Below are 17179 nucleotides of genomic sequence, written 5' to 3'. Positions count from 1 at the left end.
CACTCGAGCACCTCGGAGGAGGCGGCGGCGGCGGCTATCTTCTCTATAGGGCGTCCATTTAGAGAGGTGTTGGTGTTGTTGGAGGAGGAGAAGGAAGGAGGTTGTCTGGCGGAGGGCGACGAGGACGATGGAGTTGACCGCCGCTTGACCGCGTCCCGCGCAGCGCGCCCACGACTTGGCACGAGGAGCCGGCGGCGGCGGCGGCTGTGGAGGCTGAGGCTGAGGGGGTGACGGTGGTGGTGGTGTCTGAGGGGGTGACGGTGGTGGAGGTGGAGGCTGAGGGGGTGACGGAGGTGGAGGCTGAGGGGGTGACGGTGGTGGAAGCTGAGGGGGTGACGGTGGTGGAGGTGTCTGAGGGGGTGACGGTGGTGGAGGTGGAGGCTGAGGGGGTGACGGAGGTGGAGGCTGAGGGGGTGACGGTGGTGGAAGCTGAGGGGGTGACGGTGGTGGAGGTGTCTGAGGGGGTGACGGTGACGGCGGCGTGAGGAGGAGAGAGGTAAAAATAACACGCGCGGGGCACTGCAGCGGTGGTTGTCGTTATCGGTCGTGGCGACGAGCTGCTGATCTGCTGCTCGGCGTCGTATTCATCGTCGTCGTCTTCTTCGTGTCTGATGTTGTAGCTGTTGTCGAGCTACTGAGCAGGGATGAGTGGAGCTGCTGAGCACCACCATTGAAATCGCCGGCGTCATCGTTAACTATAACAACCACCAGCACCACCACCCTCATCGTTAACAATTATAACCACCACCACCACCCTCATCGTTAACAACTATAACCACCACCACCATCATCGTTAACAATTATAACAACAACCACCACCACCCGCATCGTTAACAACTATAACCACTACCACCACCACCCTCATCGTTAACAATTATAACCACCACCACCACCCTCATCGTTAACAACTATAACCACCACCACCATCATCGTTAACAATTATAACAACAACCACCACCACCCGCATCGTTAACAACTATAACCACTACCACCACCATCATCGTTGACAACTGTAACCAGTACCACCCTCATAGTTAACATCTATAACCACCACCAGCACCACCGTCAACATCACGAGCATCAACCAGAACTGCTGCACTACCGCCACCATCATAATAACCAAACATCACCGTTGTCGTTATCAAAGCAAAAAGTGCGGCACCGCTTTACATCATCACCAAAAGCATAACATCCACCGCCATCAACTATCATCTCCGTCACTGTAACCACAACCATCTCCACCGCCAACACTGGAACGAGGATAACATGCCATTCATCACCGCAACTCAACCATCACCATAACCCAAACATCACCATAACCCAACCATCACCATAACCCAACCATCACCATAACCCAACCATCACCATAACCCAACCATCACCATAACTCAACCATCACCATAACCCAACCATCACCATAACCCAAGCATCACCATAACCCAAGCATCACCCAAACCCAACCATCACCCAAACCCAACCATCACCCAAACCCAACCATCACCCAAACCCAACCATCACCATAACCCAAGCATCACCATAACCCAAGCATCACCATAACCAAACGATCACCATAACCCAACCATCACCATAACCCAACCATCACCATAACCCAAGCATCACCATAACCCAACCATCACCATAACCCAAGCATCACCATAACCCAAGCATCACCATAACCCAACCATCACCATAACCCAACCATCACCATAACCCAACCATCACCACACCACCACCACCGCATCCACTGTCACACTACCACCGATCACGGCCGTCAACCCCATTGCCTTGTCCATCGGCAGCAGGGACGAAGGAGACCTGGAGAAGTATCTGCTGACGAGTGGGGAGTCCGCAATGGACGAGAAGCTCAAGATGCCGGGCTCCCCTCTCGACAAGAGCCCCGAGGAGCTGGGGGCCCTGGACGTCTACGACATCGCGGCGCTCCTGGGACGCGGCTTCGAGAGGGCCCTGGCGGCTGGGACCGAGGGCGGAGAGGTGAAGTGGTTCTCAAATGCCACCGTTTCTCACGCCAAAACCAGTTGTGGTGGCGGCGATGGTGGTGGTGGACCAGTATTCCCACAATGTGTGCATGCAATATTGGATTTTGGCTAGTCCCTAACCCTACAGCGGTTGCTCCTTTTTCGCAAGTCCAACCAGCGGCAATCGGCCTACGTCTTATCAAAACTGTAATAACCCTCGTAAGTTACATCATGGGACCTCCTTTGCCAGTACCGAAATATACTAATAGGGTTATTCCCCTTTTTTTTTTCTGGCAACAAAACTGACACCTTTTGCAAGGAATCTTGCTTACATTAACCACAATACTTGCAGTCAAATGCAAACAAAAAACAATACTCTGATAATTTATGCATTGTCTTTGAAACTGATTGGTCCACACCAGAGACAGCTTTCTTTAGAGCCTAGTCTCATATGGTGTTCGACCAGATGACGCCTTTAATGTAAGCATGATTCCTTGCAAAAGGTGTCAGTTTTGTTGCCAGAAAAAAAGGGGAAAAACCCTATTAGTATAACCCTCGTAAGGTTCAATGTACTAATAATATCACCAGATCTCGGTACAAATCAATGCGTGCCACCGCCACGAACATAATGACAATTCCCGAAGGTGGGTAACACAAAGTGTCTTGAAGTAATATCCTCGGCTACAGCCACAGTAAACTAATATTCAACTTCTAAAAACGTAAATACATATATCTGGCATCACCGCAGCTCCACCTCCTATCTCCCACCTTTTGATCTCCACTTGCAAATATGGAGCACTGCCCATGTTCTCTACTCACGAGGCATTCATTATTAAGTGCAAATGGTACTCTTAGTTCTTTCGGTAAAGTCACGTAGGTAAAAAATGAAATTAAAATTAATAAATATAAAAAATCACGACGTTTCGGAGGCAACACAAGTCTCCGTCATCAGGTGGGACCGTCACACCTGATGACGGAGACTTGTTGCCTCCGAAACGTTGTGATTTTATTTTATTCTTATTAATTTTAATTTCATTTTTTACCTACGTGACTTTACCGAAAGAACTAAGAGTATGAATCCTTGCAGTCACGAAAGCTTCAAATCTAGTGTAAATAGTGTTTGCTTGGCACTAAATATGAAACCTGACTCCAAACTCGATTCCATTGCAGTGGTCGGTTCCATAAAGAAACTCGATGAACAATTTTCCTTGGTGTGCTATTTAAAGTAGTCAAGGTAAAAGTGTGACCTTGTAGAAGGGCCTCCAATCGAGGGAGATGAGGTGGGAGCCCCCTTCTATAAGGGTAAATTGACCTATTTTTTTACGCTATTTAAAGTACTGTTGTACCAAGGGGAGAAATCCACTTAAGATATGTTATTGCGGCTTGCCAAAAAAAACCTATAAACACAAGCCGTAGCCTTGAGGGAAATAACCCAAATAGTTGAACTGTATATCTTGTACATACACACTCAGGTTGAACCAGTATGAATGTTCATTAGAATAGAAAAAGCCTTTATAAATCACAGGAGAACACGCAATTATGGTATATCAATGATATCACTAATGTGATTCATACGTGTTAATACAGCTATATATTTACATCACGGAACATTGGGAGCTTTAAACTAATGTCTTACAGTCTGGAACACTACTGTACTGTATTTAGTTTTAACTACATCAATCATCCTAACACTGCTATACTAGTGCTCAATCTATTCTAACAATATATAGTAGTCAGTTGAACCACAGTGCAAACTCAAACTATTATCCCAACCCAAACTCTAGCCTTAACTTGACCGGTGGATTTTCTGATTTTCTGGAGCCCAAACGCCGTCCATAGCTCAGTCCTCAATGTAACCTTTGCCCTCATCCTCCCACTAATCATAGCCATTATTTTGACCCTTGCTCCAACACTATCACTAGCCCTGATCGACAGTCTCACTCTAATCCGAACTCTAATCCTAATCCTATTTCCCCCATGTTAAGATTTAGATCAGTTTTCACTTTCATAGCTCGGACAGAAACACATTAACGTTATCAAATGATGTGGACCTTGGTGACGATACGTACAGGGTGGCCCGAAAAGATAGTTTACTGAGATAAATGTGCATTATTATTAATGTTTTAACATCAACATGCATTTGTCAAAATGTGAATGCACATTTTTCTGAAATGTATACAAATTAAGCTAAAGTAAGTTTTCAAATCGTTTGCTATTCTACACACATTTTAATGTGTTCTACAAACAGAATATTGTTTTCATGCAATTTTCATACGTTAAAAAATGCATTATGCCATGCAGGATGCTCTGTATGCATTCCAAGTGTAATAATTGATTCTAATCTGTAAATCAATGCATATTTCTATTTTATCGTACTGTATCTAAAATATTAGATGCTTGTTTTGTTTTAGTTACGTCTTGAAGACATTTACAGTACTTCAAAAGGTCCTTTTTGATGGACAGGTGGCACGTGAGGCAGTGCACGAGCTGATGGCGCCTGTGATCCGCGTGCTGGAAATGCTGGAGGCTCTGGCTGTTCGGAACGGAGCAGACACCGAGTCTACTACGCTGCGAGAGCAACTCGAGTCAGCCAAGAGAGAAACCATTACGCTGTCCGCGAGGGACTCCCGCCACAAGCAGGTACATTGGGGCACGCTCGGTCCAGACTGTACTCTTGGCCCCATGGACATGGTAAAGAAAGGAGCGTTGCACGTCAAAGTGTCTCGAACGAGTATTGTGTGGCTATCATCATCACCAGCCATGACCAATACACTGACGGATGAAGGCATCTCCAAAACTGTCGCCATCTCTCAAATGTGTTACTCAACATTTATTGTCCATTGTAAACCAGTGGCTAAATTTGCATATTATGTTGGCTGCCTACATAGGGGTACTTATTTAAAATACCCGAGAGGAATGATGGGCTGAGTAAACCTCTGATGGGGATTTTAAACGTACCAGCTTTTGATTGTTAGTTGGGTGTTCTGCTACAGCATCACCTAGCCCAATCTGTTCCTAATTGTATCATTCGTTGTAAGTTTCCACAACAATGGAACAGAGAAAGAAATTACACCTACTTCATGAATTAATGAAAATCAACTGCTGATTGGTAAAAGCTAGAAACTTGTCACTGGGTCCCACAGATACTAAATTAATGCCTTGTGGAATTCCACGGGGTACATATGTTTGCCACGTGCCAATGCTGAAGTTGAGCATGAATGTCTCGTGCTGTATACGGATCACTGCAAGCGAGTTCCTTGGTGGCAATGTTTTTACAGTAACAGTAGCCAAGTACGAAAGGGCATTTGTAGATGGCAGATAGCTGCACACAATATGAAACTCGGGCTAATATGTTTTTCTTTCCATCTCAGATGGGATTGATGATAAAGACCACTTGACCTTCAGATGAAGCCCTTTTGTGGCAAGTGGCTCAAATATCATCGGCGTGTGTGCGAGGGATAGGTGTCAAGATGGGCACCAGAATCTGGGTCAGTGATGTGGGTGTGAGCTTCGGTTTAGCGCTTGGAAAATATATGGGGAAACATCACTGAAATATGCTGCCGTTTAGTAATTCTGTATTCAGTGAGCTGCTCGCATTTCTTAAGTGAAATCATTCTAATTGACCTTTTGTTGGTGTCTGTTCTTTTTGGCGAGCTCAAGTACAGCTTTATGAAATTTTAAAAACGATCAATCATTGCATTTTACTTAAATTATGACGTGAACGGATATATATTTTTTTCCAATTGCATTCTGAAAAGAATGAGCCTTTTTTTTGTTTTATCCGAAACATTTCATGAAACCTTGAAGATGGGCCAGTACTTTTTTGCAATTATGACATTGCCAAAACTTTGATTTGCAACCTAGAGATACAACAATTGATTTTGACATAATCCATTCTATAGCGTTTACTCATTGATTAAGCAAATCAACTGTCAGCACATATTGTGGACGTAATTGGCATAAATGTATAATCTATCTACCAACAGAAATCGATTTCTTCTTGACACATTCTTGGCATTACCTACCAGCTTGGGCATAACCAGATTTGATGCTCTCTGGAATTCTGTGGCTGGATGTCATCATGCAATCACGATTTACTCGCTCGTTTTGATGTCATGAGCCTCGCTGATATTGGGCGCGACACAACTCAATGCGGCGTGAGCCATTCCCATTGCAGGCAGCCGAGGGCTTCTGGTTTGACGAATGTGTGGTTTACTGTGCCAAAAACAGCCTCGGATGCTGTAAGTTACAATTTTCATTATGTTCAACCAAGCCTAATGGTTCAAAACCACAGCCTTGTCTCATCTTTTGGCAAACCTGTCGATTAATCTATCACATGCCGCATATAGTTGCTCGTGTGTGGATTTGTGGCTTATTCATTACTCAAGAGTTGCAATGCGTTCGTCACTGTTGCGTTAATTAGACTGACCACGTGTGTAATGTTATTGTCTTCACCGCATTGTAAAAGTTCGCCGCACTGTTTGAGGTGTTTATTGAGGTACAGTATAGCATTTCCTGAAATGATTGTAGGCAGACCAGTGGTTAAGTTTGAGGTTGTGATCAATGTAGTAATGTATTATCTATGATCTACATTTGTAAAAGGGAAATTTGTGATTGTGTGTCTGTTCATAATGTTTAGCGTACTTCCCGACATGCAACAAACTTGAAATTTACCATGTGGGTACTTTCCAGACTGTACACCATGCAAAAAGTATAAAAATAGACTTTTGTGGGCGCAATAATGCATATTTTTTTCACGTAAAGTGAGCTGTGACGTCACATCTGTCATGTCACCCGCACATGCGTAATGATTAGCGCTACGAACCCGGCGACCCGAGTTCGATTCCCGCTCACGGCCACCACCGATGACGATTATTTCAACCGGTCCTGGGCCTCCCCTAGGTCGACTCAGCCTCAAACGAGTAACTGCTGTGGTGTGTGAACATCGCCACTGGGGAGACAAAGGCGGCCGGGCGTGGTGAATCCAAGTCCCGGGCGAAGCCGGGTAGTAAAGCTAGTGTAGGGGTGTTAGAGAGAGCCCGTTATGCATGGCAGCCTATGGTAAACAAACACAGTGGGCGGGGCTACGTGAGTGCACGGGCAGGTGCCCTCTACGACGTCCGCGCTTCGGACGTTACGATCCCCCGGGGCCCCACCCCTCAGGGAAGGGGGAGTATAAAAGGGGAATGTATCGGGGGGCTCGGGAGTGATGTGTTAGCTAAGAAGAGGAGACGGAAGACGTCCTAGATAGAGCCCTGGTCTCCCCCTGGTACGCCGTCCTTATCAGGACCGCGCAGGCTCGAGCCAGTGGCGTGGTACCAGAGCCAGAGCCAGTGCTGGTCTGGACTCTGGGTACCGGGCCCGACTGACCAGTGTCGGGCCAAGATAGCCTCCCCTAGCCCTTTAGTGGAGGACTCAGAGGCAGGCTAGGGTTAGCTAAGAGGTGTGTCCTCAGATAGACGGGTGAGGGGGGCGATACCCCCTCAGTGTGTATGTCACAAGGTGTGGTGTTAAATAAACCAGTGTGCCTCCAACTATCCGGTGTGAACGAGTCGTGAGCGTTACTACACTAGTATAGTATATAAGAGGTTTCTTGAAGAAAATTGATAAAATGTCATGTGGAGGCCTGTGCGTCAACTTAGGATCACTCGACAACACACTGTGTATCGCACCTCTCGTATGGGAAACAATGGATTATCTCTTGTAGGGTGAGATCCCGATCCACTGCTTAATTTGACTATACTTCACCTTGCTGTTCAGTGCTGATTAATGTAGTGATGAGCCCAGGACCAGTTCATTTATCACTTGCCAATATTGTTAGCCACGGAAGGAAATCTTACTCAGATCGCCAGGTTCGTAGTGCGGTGCGCTAACCACTGCACCGCTGCGCCTCCTAAATAGATTACTTTTGCTAGAAAAACATGAAATTCTCCATGTCTTGTAGGAATGTAGGAATATTCAGTGTGGGTTTCAGATCTGTGACAATGAAGTTTCATTTTTCGATTTCAAGCTTACGTGACTGCAGGGATTCATATCCTTGGTTCTTTCGGTAAAGTCACGTAGAAGGGAAATAATCACATAATCAAAATAGAACATAAAATAAAATTCTCACGACGTTTCGACCACAACGCAAGCAGCCGTCCTCAGGTGAAGAAACAGAGCTGTCCTTAGAACGCTGTCTTTCCGACAGCTTAAAAATTATTGACCCCCACGATGGGAATGTGGAATTTCCACCACGGGCTCCGGGCCACCAATGGAGATGAGTGCCACCCAATACTCATCTGAGCAAGGACACACTTAGTCCTAATGTTGAATGAGACAATACTGCATTGACAAGTGGAAGACAACCTAATGTCACCACACTATGAAACTCGTTACTTTGGATGCAACACAGTTAGGTGGTAGGGACCCGAGGATTTCCCCCTGGAGACCTTTTCTGGTGTGAATTGTCACAACACTGTTAACAAGCATCGTCAATTGTGTCTGAGCCAGTGTCCATGACCTAATTAACCTCCCCGTGGACCCGTGGAGGCTGTGTTCACTGTGGCACATGGTTACCTGGTAAACACACCACAGTGTTTACAGGCCATGGCCACTGGCCTGTATCAGGCTATTCATCAGTCCCTGTTTTAACTGTCTTTAAGCATATTGAGACCTCTCTAAAGAAAAAATTATTACAAAAAATAAAAATTGGTGTTTTATGAAAGTGTACATTTTTGTTTACGATGCTGCCTTGTTTATAGATATATTTCATAAATAATAATTTACAGCCATATGATAATTTACTGCCAGATGAAGACCTCTCCGCGTCACGTCGATTATTGGGGTTGTTTCGCCAAACATCAACAACGTGGCTAATGTTGGTTGTTGAGGTGGGGGTCCCTGGACTGGCTCTAATTGGCCACCAATTAGCACGGTTGGCTCCATACGGTGCGAAAGAAGTTCAACATACACACATTAAACCATGTAAACCATGTTGGTATATTGTTTCTGTTTTCTCATGGGTTGTGAATGTAAAACTATGCTCACAGTAATGGGGGTCCTTGTGGCTTTAGGTGGTACTTCCTACAAAATAGCTTTGGAGCCTTTATAGAAGTTACAGTTTGGCAGCTCCCAATGACAAATAATTTTTAATTATATAAAAAAAATATCGACAATTTGTCTACCGTATTTGGAAATGTCGGACAATATTAATGTCAGCTGGTCTTGAAGACCACTCTGCTGCTTGGGAAGTGAAACTGCATTGCTCTGCGTCTTTGCCGACTCTTGGCCTCTCTTGTTGACAGGAGCTGGAGTTGGTGGAGACGTACTGGAGAGAAAGGGAAGAGGAGATGATGGGTTGCATGACGGAGCTGCAGGAGGAGAACCGCAAACTGGACAGCGCGTTACGTCGACGGGACACCGACAGTGCCGACACCGAGGTGGAGGAGACGCAGGCGGAAGGTGAGCAGGACCAGGATCAGGCCACTCACTCCTATTCACACGAGTGTAAATTAGCCACGTAGCGATTTCATGGCCACGATTTGATAGATTCTTTGTCTTGTTTTCTGTATCATTTCTTCTTCTTTGTTTAGTTTGTATGGTTTTATTTGCTTCATTGTCCTAAACGAACCATTAACATATACTCTTTGGGTTTTTCGGTAAAGTCAAATAGGTAAAAAATCTAATCAAATAAATGAAAAAACTAAATTAAATCACGACGTTTCGGGCGCAACACAAGCGTCCTTCTTCAGGTGGGGACAACGTAGCGAAAGCACAACCACTTGATTTGATTTTTTACCTACGTGACTTTACCGACAAAACCAAAGAGTATGAATCCTTGCAGTCACGAAAGCTTCAAATCTAGAATTAAAATATCGTTTGCATAATTTCGGTTCGTTAGAAATTGCTAATTTTCACACGCATGATTCAACGCATGGATCATGACCGTAAGAAGCAATTTTATTCGAGACACCTCTACACACCTAGTAGACAATAATAAAGGCTGCAAAAACTTGTTCCACCACATCGTCCGATTTAATAGAGCGAAAGGACAACGTGGTGGTTCGAGTGTGCACCAATCACCACTGAGCCAACAAACTCTTTCCTGCAGCAGATCGGTGATGTCTTCACTGAGTTACGGAATTCTTTGTCAGCTGTAGAGTATACATTAAACACTGCCATGCGCACGAACAGGTCTTTGCGTGCTGGTGCCAAAGCCTGGCTAGAAAGGGTAAAGTAAATAGTGTATTGTTTATTACATTTAATTGACACTCACACAACTGCAATTGGTGCACTGCTAAGGTTTATTTAAATAGTCCTTGCCATTGGGAAAATGTGACATTGGGCTGTGAATGTCATATGGTCCTCATTTGTTTTTTCATCGCCTCCTGGCCAAAGGTCACAGTTTATTGTCAAATAATTTGAACTTCAGATTTATATTGGGCCCAGACAAAGCTGGTAAAAAAAAATCGTCACAACCGAATAATAATAATATTTTATTCCAGAGAAGAATGCAGAATTACTGGCAGATGGGCATTCATTAGGCTAACGCTGATAAATCACAAGGACATTTTTATACAGTCACGTAATATTATTTGCCTGTTTTCCCCTAAAAATATGTCACCTTTAACTCATTATGTTGAGGGAGAGTGGAATTCCACAAGAAAGGAACAGAGGTGGAAATGCCACCGTAGCATTTATCAAGCGAGTCAGTGTCTTCATGTTTAAGGAGCAATGGTTGACACATAGGTTCAATAGTGGTGCTGTGAAACGATATAAATTCCACATTGGAGACCAGTCTTTTCCATAGCGCAGCCGCTGTTGACTTCCCACAAAGTGGTACTCATTTTATCCACATTCCATGGATTATGGGTTGCCCCCAGCCTGAGGTGCTGGGAGCAGCAGCTACTGGAATCTGAGTTTGTATTGAAGCTTTAAAGCAATGGCAGAAATAATGTGCTTTTGTTTACTACATTGAGGCTTTGAGTATAGGAAATACAAAATAGCCCCCACGTGTGTAATAGGCGTGATAGCAGTTACCATTTCTAAATAGCGCAGTGACAGCATTTGTTTGCGGTGTTTCTCCGCAGGTAGAGATGCCCTAAAATGTCAAGCTATGCATTCCCTTACATGGCTTGTAAGAGGGACACACCCACGAAGTTACAGTGAAAACTACGTGAGCATGCGGGGTTTTTATTTTAGCCCTGACAAATGGCCAAATGCTGCACCCTTTAACTTGACACATGCTAAACCTCAAATGCTGCAACCCTTTTACATTGACACACGTGTCACAGAGCTGAAACTTTGCATTGTGATTGCAGCTTTTGTGGCACAGGATTGTACATTTCGGTTTTCTACATTGTGTAATATGCAATCCCTTAAGGTGTCATAATCATGCAAAGACATACTACTCGCAACATTTTAGAGAAAACAGAATTTGATTTCAAAGCCTCTACATGTATCCAAACAATCCCGATACACTTACTAAAAGTTTGAAACTCAATTTTATTATATAATAAGGAGCCACGGTTTTGGCGATATTCACAATGTTCAATTTCCTGTTGCTTTAAAAGTTTTGAGGGTTTTATATATATTAGAAAAAAATTCAGCAGGGTAGCTATAAATGTATCATCTTGTAAATGTGAGTGTAAATATGGCAGCATTTGCAGTGGCTTGTGGAGCACTTGAAGGCTCCGATACGGTGAGTAGCAGACATTAAACAGCTCGATTGCAAAGACTGAACGTGAAGGACTTGCCTTGGCCGCCTGGCTTTGTAACTTATCCCTGTGGCTATGAGCCCCATGGAAAAGCTATTCAACTCGCCTTACAATGTGCCACGTTACAGACCTTTTGATCCTGAGAAAATATTTAGAACATTAATATGGAATATTTGGCAATAAAAACAACATAACTTTATACGTAGGCTTTCATGACTAATATGATTCGTAATTGGTTTATTTTGGGTTAGGTCATCATGTAGAAATGTGTGTTGTAAAACCCTCCTCCAGCCGACACCGATAATTCACAGAAGTGTCGCGCGAATCAAACTTGCCGATGTATTACTGCTTCAGCAGCACTGCCCGGTGTTGTTGTTGGAGAGTAATTATCTTAACGACATTTAAATGGATGTCACGTTTCACTGGAGATTACACCCAGCCTCTTCATGTCGTTAACAGGGGCTCAGGAGCTCGGTTTATACATTTGCCGCTTTTGAATCACGTGACAATTTTATTGATTGGCTTTTTGATGGATGGAGGAGGTTCACACGCACATTTTTACACAACCTAACCCAAAACAAACATCTTGACTTAAAGCTTTCGTGACTGCAGGAATGCATATCCTTTGGGCCTTACGGTAAAGTCACGTAGATAGGTTCAAAGAAAATAACAACCTATCTACGTGACTTTACCGAAAGACCCAAAGAATACCAAAATAAACAAATTACGAAAAATAAATATGACGCTGCATATAAAATATCCAATGTGTGAATACTTAACAATGCTGATCATAAATTGCCGCTGTGGTTTATTGGTATCCTGATTGCTTTATTGGAATGTGCTCTTTTGAAGCACTCCACTCACATCATCATACATGGCCAATACAGTAATGATGACGCTGCACTGTTATAAAGGTAAAGTAGCAGACAACAGGGTAAAACAAAAACAAAGAACGACTGCTCTGCATGCTGCAAGGATGCCTTTTCTGGCATCTTGCTTTTACAATTGGCCTCGTATCTGAAGGGTCGCCTGTGATGTGTTTCTCACATTACCCTTTCAGGTTTGACTGAGAAGGAGCGGGACGTGATGATCAAACTCAAGGAAGTTGTGGACAAGCAGCGGGATGAGATAAGAGCCAAGGACCGGGATATCAGCCAAAAGAATGAAGACGTGGAGGCGGTAAGTAGCGATGTGAATGCGGGACATGTTTGGGTAGAGGTCTAATCATCATCAGCAATGATCTATATTCAACTGGATCAAGGCCTTCCTCTGCCGTCACCATCTTCTTACGCTCTTCCGATGCCACAATCCATCTACCGCACTCGTGCAGGATCAGATCTTATCGCTTCATCTTGGTGGCGGTTGTTTTCTCTCGCGCTTTCTCTCCTGTTGCTGCCATTCTGCCACCAGTTCTTGTCTATCAACCATCATCCCTTGAGCGATGTGTCCTGCCCAAAACCCACTTCCTTTTCTTACGAGTCAATACGATGTCTTCTGCAATTTTAGTTTCTTCCCTGAACCACTTGTTCCTCTTTTCATCTCGAGCATACTTTTAACATTCGCCTCTCCGTACTTCTTGGCACACCTTTTTTTAGCTTTTTTGTCCAATTTTCTTCGTCAGTATTGATGTTTCTGATCCAAATGTCACAGTGGGTAATATCGGTTGGGGTTCGAAGTGAGGACTGCAGCTCTCAAATGAATAACGTCGCCCCCGTGGTCTCCCCCATTGTGATACATGGATCAAACAAATCACTCGAGACTCCGGTGTACGGCAGCCAAGAGCAGGTCATGCGAACGCTGTCGCAAGAGGTCACACGTTTGATGGAACGGTCCTTCGCTGACTATGCATGATGAATGAATGAATATTATTTGAAGGCTGTCTTCCTTAGATAAAATGTATAATCAAATTTACGTTTTCAAAAACACTCAATCCTGCTCTAATTTTCCCTCTTTATTTCATAATCTGGTCCTCTTTCCACCTTCAATAATTATCTGCTCGTTTTGCAATTGTGTCCTTCCAACTGGTAATGTCTTACCTGCCTTGCATTTTAAACCACTTTATGTTTCTGCCTATCAATTTATATGCTTTAAAGTGGTAAACTAATTAAGATATATATTGAAATAGGTATTGTATGATTGTTTAGATTTCAATGTGAAATCTATTTGTCAAATTCTGTAATATTTTTCAGACGATATTATTCCCTTAATAAAACAATGTAGTAAGTATAGGGAGGAGTGAACCACGCACGAGTTAAAGAATGTCCATACAAGTGAATATAGAGCAGTTACATTAAATAAAATATTTACACATTGCATATGAGTGAAATGTACTTTTTGTACAAATCATATTTTGCTCGTTTGTACATAGCTAGCATTTTATGTTGCCAAGAAATAAGCACAACTGATGATATCAAATAAGGGGCAATCATACATAGGGTCCTGGCTATAACATCAGTTGGTGAGGTGCATTGTTTCTGCCGCTGGGAATCGGAATGGGAAACTTAAACGGTATGAATGGATCTTCTTGGTTCTTTCGGTAAAGTCACGTAGAATGGAAATAATAAAATAATACAAATAAAACACAAAATAATAGCGAGAATTATTTTATTATGTTTTATTTTTATTCTTTTATTATTTCCATTCTACGTGACTTTACCGAAAGAACCAAGAAGATGAATCCCTGCAGTCACGAAAGCTTTAGGTATGAATGGAATCTGGGTAAGTGTCTGCAAAGTTTCAGCCAGAGCATTTTCAAACATTGTAAGAATTCTAATGCTTGCTTGGGGTCGTGTAGATTTATTACCATGCAAATATGCCAGTGCAAGCACCGTCTTGACATTTCTTTTGTGCTTGGAGTTAGTTGAATTTTTTAAATGAACTTCATATCCGAAAGTGCACACATGCGTACACACAACTGCATAAGCCTGTGAGCTTGGTTTATTTTCAAAGTCAGATTTTTAAATACTATCGCCATTTTCCATTGTTTACTGTGCCAAACTGCGTTGGAGATTTACCAACACTCACTGCATGTACGGGGATGCAGATCCATCGCACATTTTCTTTGTACTTGCTCATTTTTTTGTGTCCAGAACAAAAGACTATTGTTACTACTGTGTATATTTTGCTGATGTGCTGCACAGCTCTGCGATATGTTGTTCGGCATCATGTCCGACGTTTCCCTCCACCTGCTGGGAGCTTCGACAGGAAGTCCCTGAGCATCCACAGGGAGGGCGATACTATTTCAGGAAGTTCCTAAAAATGAACTCTCGGTGCTGGGCATGGTGCCGAAAAGCACACGGTACAACCCAAAAAACACGTCACAGTTGTTTCAACACTTTGTTGTTGCTGAAGCACGTATCGCTGCGTGTATACTTTCACAAGTGGTTAATTTCTCAGACCTTTTAGATTGACCAGTTGAGTTGTGATAAGACAGCGGACACATAATGGAGCACGTCGTCAGTCTTGACACATGTAAAACATTTATACTGGTAGGAACCTCCTGGTTACACCAGCCCACAGGGGATTATTGTGTCCGTCCGTCGTGCAGGGAGGGGCTGGGTGGGGAGGGAGGGGCTGGGTGGGGAGAGGAGGGTGGGGAGGGGCTGGATGGGGAGGGTGGGGATGGGGAGGGTGGGGAGGGGCTGGGTGGGGAGGGTGGGGAGGGGCTGGGTGGGGAGGGTGGGGAGGGGCTGGGTGGGGAGAAGCTGGGTGGGGAGGGTGGGGCTGGGTGGGGGGGGTGGGGAGGGGCTGGTCACCCCATGGTGCCCTTATAAAACTCAACGTTTAACCTACTCACGCTGGCTTGTGCCCGCCCTCACAGTCGGGCATATTTGCGGAATACACCACGCCGCCGTTGACCCTGGCCATTCACCGAGCAACCCAACGTTCCTACCAGCTCCCTCCGCAGGAATGTGTTTGGGCGAGGCAAGGCTGGAAAGTTTCTACTTTGTTTCCACAAAAATCATGTTCAGAACTGGGATTTTTATTTTATGAGCGTGGGCACCCACAGGGGGAGAGAGGTACAATTTCAGCAGCATGGCATCTGGCAGGGCACGCTGTGGCATGCTGTTGCAGTAAGGGCAGATGTGTCGGTTAATTCCCTTTCTGATGCGCTGCTGCTCCTTCGCTTTGTACTTTCAAGCCTGATTCCATTTCCCTTCCTTCCGACGCCGCTGTGCAACGTTTGGATAGTAATCACACTATTCTGGGATTGAGCAAATAGGATGAGCAAAATCATGACCACGGGGAAAGTCGCTGAGGTTATGGGGTAGGTTTGGGGAAATCTTTGATGGTCCATGCCTTTACCATCCAATGCAACCATGGGCGAAAATTAATGGGCTTGACATCGTCAATTCAGTAAAATAGCGAATATTAAAGTTTGTTTCCTTATTTGTATGTGTGTTGAACTTCTTTCGCACCTTACATAGCAAACCGTGCTAATCGGAGGTGCGGGGGTAAGGGCAACAAACTAAACGCAAAAAGCAATTGCAACTCACTCTATTTGGAGTTTCCAAAGGTACAGTGAGTGCACAGCACTGGTTTAGCATTACACGTTTGAGCTAAAGTTAGCCGAGAAAGATCGCTGCATCGGCTACTCATGCTGGCTGGTGGCTCGCTCGCTGTGATCTCACCTTCCATCATAATCGCTTGAGTCATAGTCCACACAATTACTGAACACGGAACTGATTTGAGGGAGGCGTGTGGACACGTGCTTAAGAGGCTACATTGTTGGTGTGGATGTGGGGCAGGGGTGCCTGTAGAGAGCTGCCAACCTCAAGTCTCTGATCTCCCCAACGAGTTCAACGTAAAATAATTACTGGACAGTAGCAGCGACATCTTCTTGCGAGAGCCAGCGAGGGCAAAGTCGAAACTCTGCTGTTGCAATCTTGAAGTGTGTGTCATAGTTTGAGTGTAGTTGCCGAGTGTAGTTTTGTGGGGAGCGGTGGTGTAGCGGTTAGCGCGCTGCGCTACGAAACCCAGCGACCCGAGTTCGATTCCCGCTCACGGTTAACACCGGTGACGATTATCTGAACCGGTCCTGGGCCTCCCCTAGGTCGACTGAGCCTTAAATGAGTACCTGGTGCGGTGTGTAAAACATCGCCACTAGGGAGACAAAGGCGGCCGAGCGTGGTGATGGCCACCCACCCCCTCGTGTGCCGTGTTGGCCCTCATAGGTGTCACTCGCTAACAGCACTTGCCCCAACAGTCTGTTAAGGCTGTACGGGGGATCTTTGTCTTTGTTTAGTTGCTGATCAATTGAATTCTCGTGACTCTGTTTTTCAAAAATAGGTTATGGCACACTTGCCCGTTGTCATGGAGGATTTGTCTTGATGAAGCAAATGTTGCTCTGGCAGGATGAACTTGGCAAGAAATGTTTCCTCAAAGACGAGGGACATTTGTGACGATTGTGTTTAAAAAAAACTACGTCAAATGGTGGTATGTCATCGTGGCATGTGGATTGTCGATGTGAATGCAATCGTTGCGTTCGGTGTCGTGCAAGCAGAG

The 17179-nt window shown here is 44.6% G+C and overlaps 1 protein-coding gene across 6 annotated transcripts in view; it reads left to right on the top strand.

Annotated features, from left to right (window-relative positions):
* Nucleotides 1-387: 387 nt before the first annotated feature.
* Nucleotides 388-17179, top strand: part of LOC144945335 (RILP-like protein 1) — a 41605-nt gene continuing 24813 nt past the window's right edge. For 2 of the 6 annotated variants that reach the window (XM_078873787.1, XM_078873782.1), the window contains exons 1-5: nt 389-496; nt 1800-1992; nt 4440-4616; nt 9263-9419; nt 12735-12853. In XM_078873787.1, coding sequence (XP_078729913.1) covers nt 1852-1992; nt 4440-4616; nt 9263-9419; nt 12735-12853 — 594 coding nt within the window. In that variant the 5' untranslated portion in view covers nt 389-496; nt 1800-1851. The other 4 variants (XM_078873785.1, XM_078873786.1, XM_078873784.1 and 1 more) reach the window with 4 other exon arrangements.

This window comes from Lampetra fluviatilis, chromosome 37 (assembly GCF_964198595.1).
Source record: "Lampetra fluviatilis chromosome 37, kcLamFluv1.1, whole genome shotgun sequence".
NCBI classification, from domain to species: domain Eukaryota; kingdom Metazoa; phylum Chordata; class Hyperoartia; order Petromyzontiformes; family Petromyzontidae; genus Lampetra; species Lampetra fluviatilis.
This window is presented reverse-complemented; position numbering and strand designations above follow the sequence as displayed.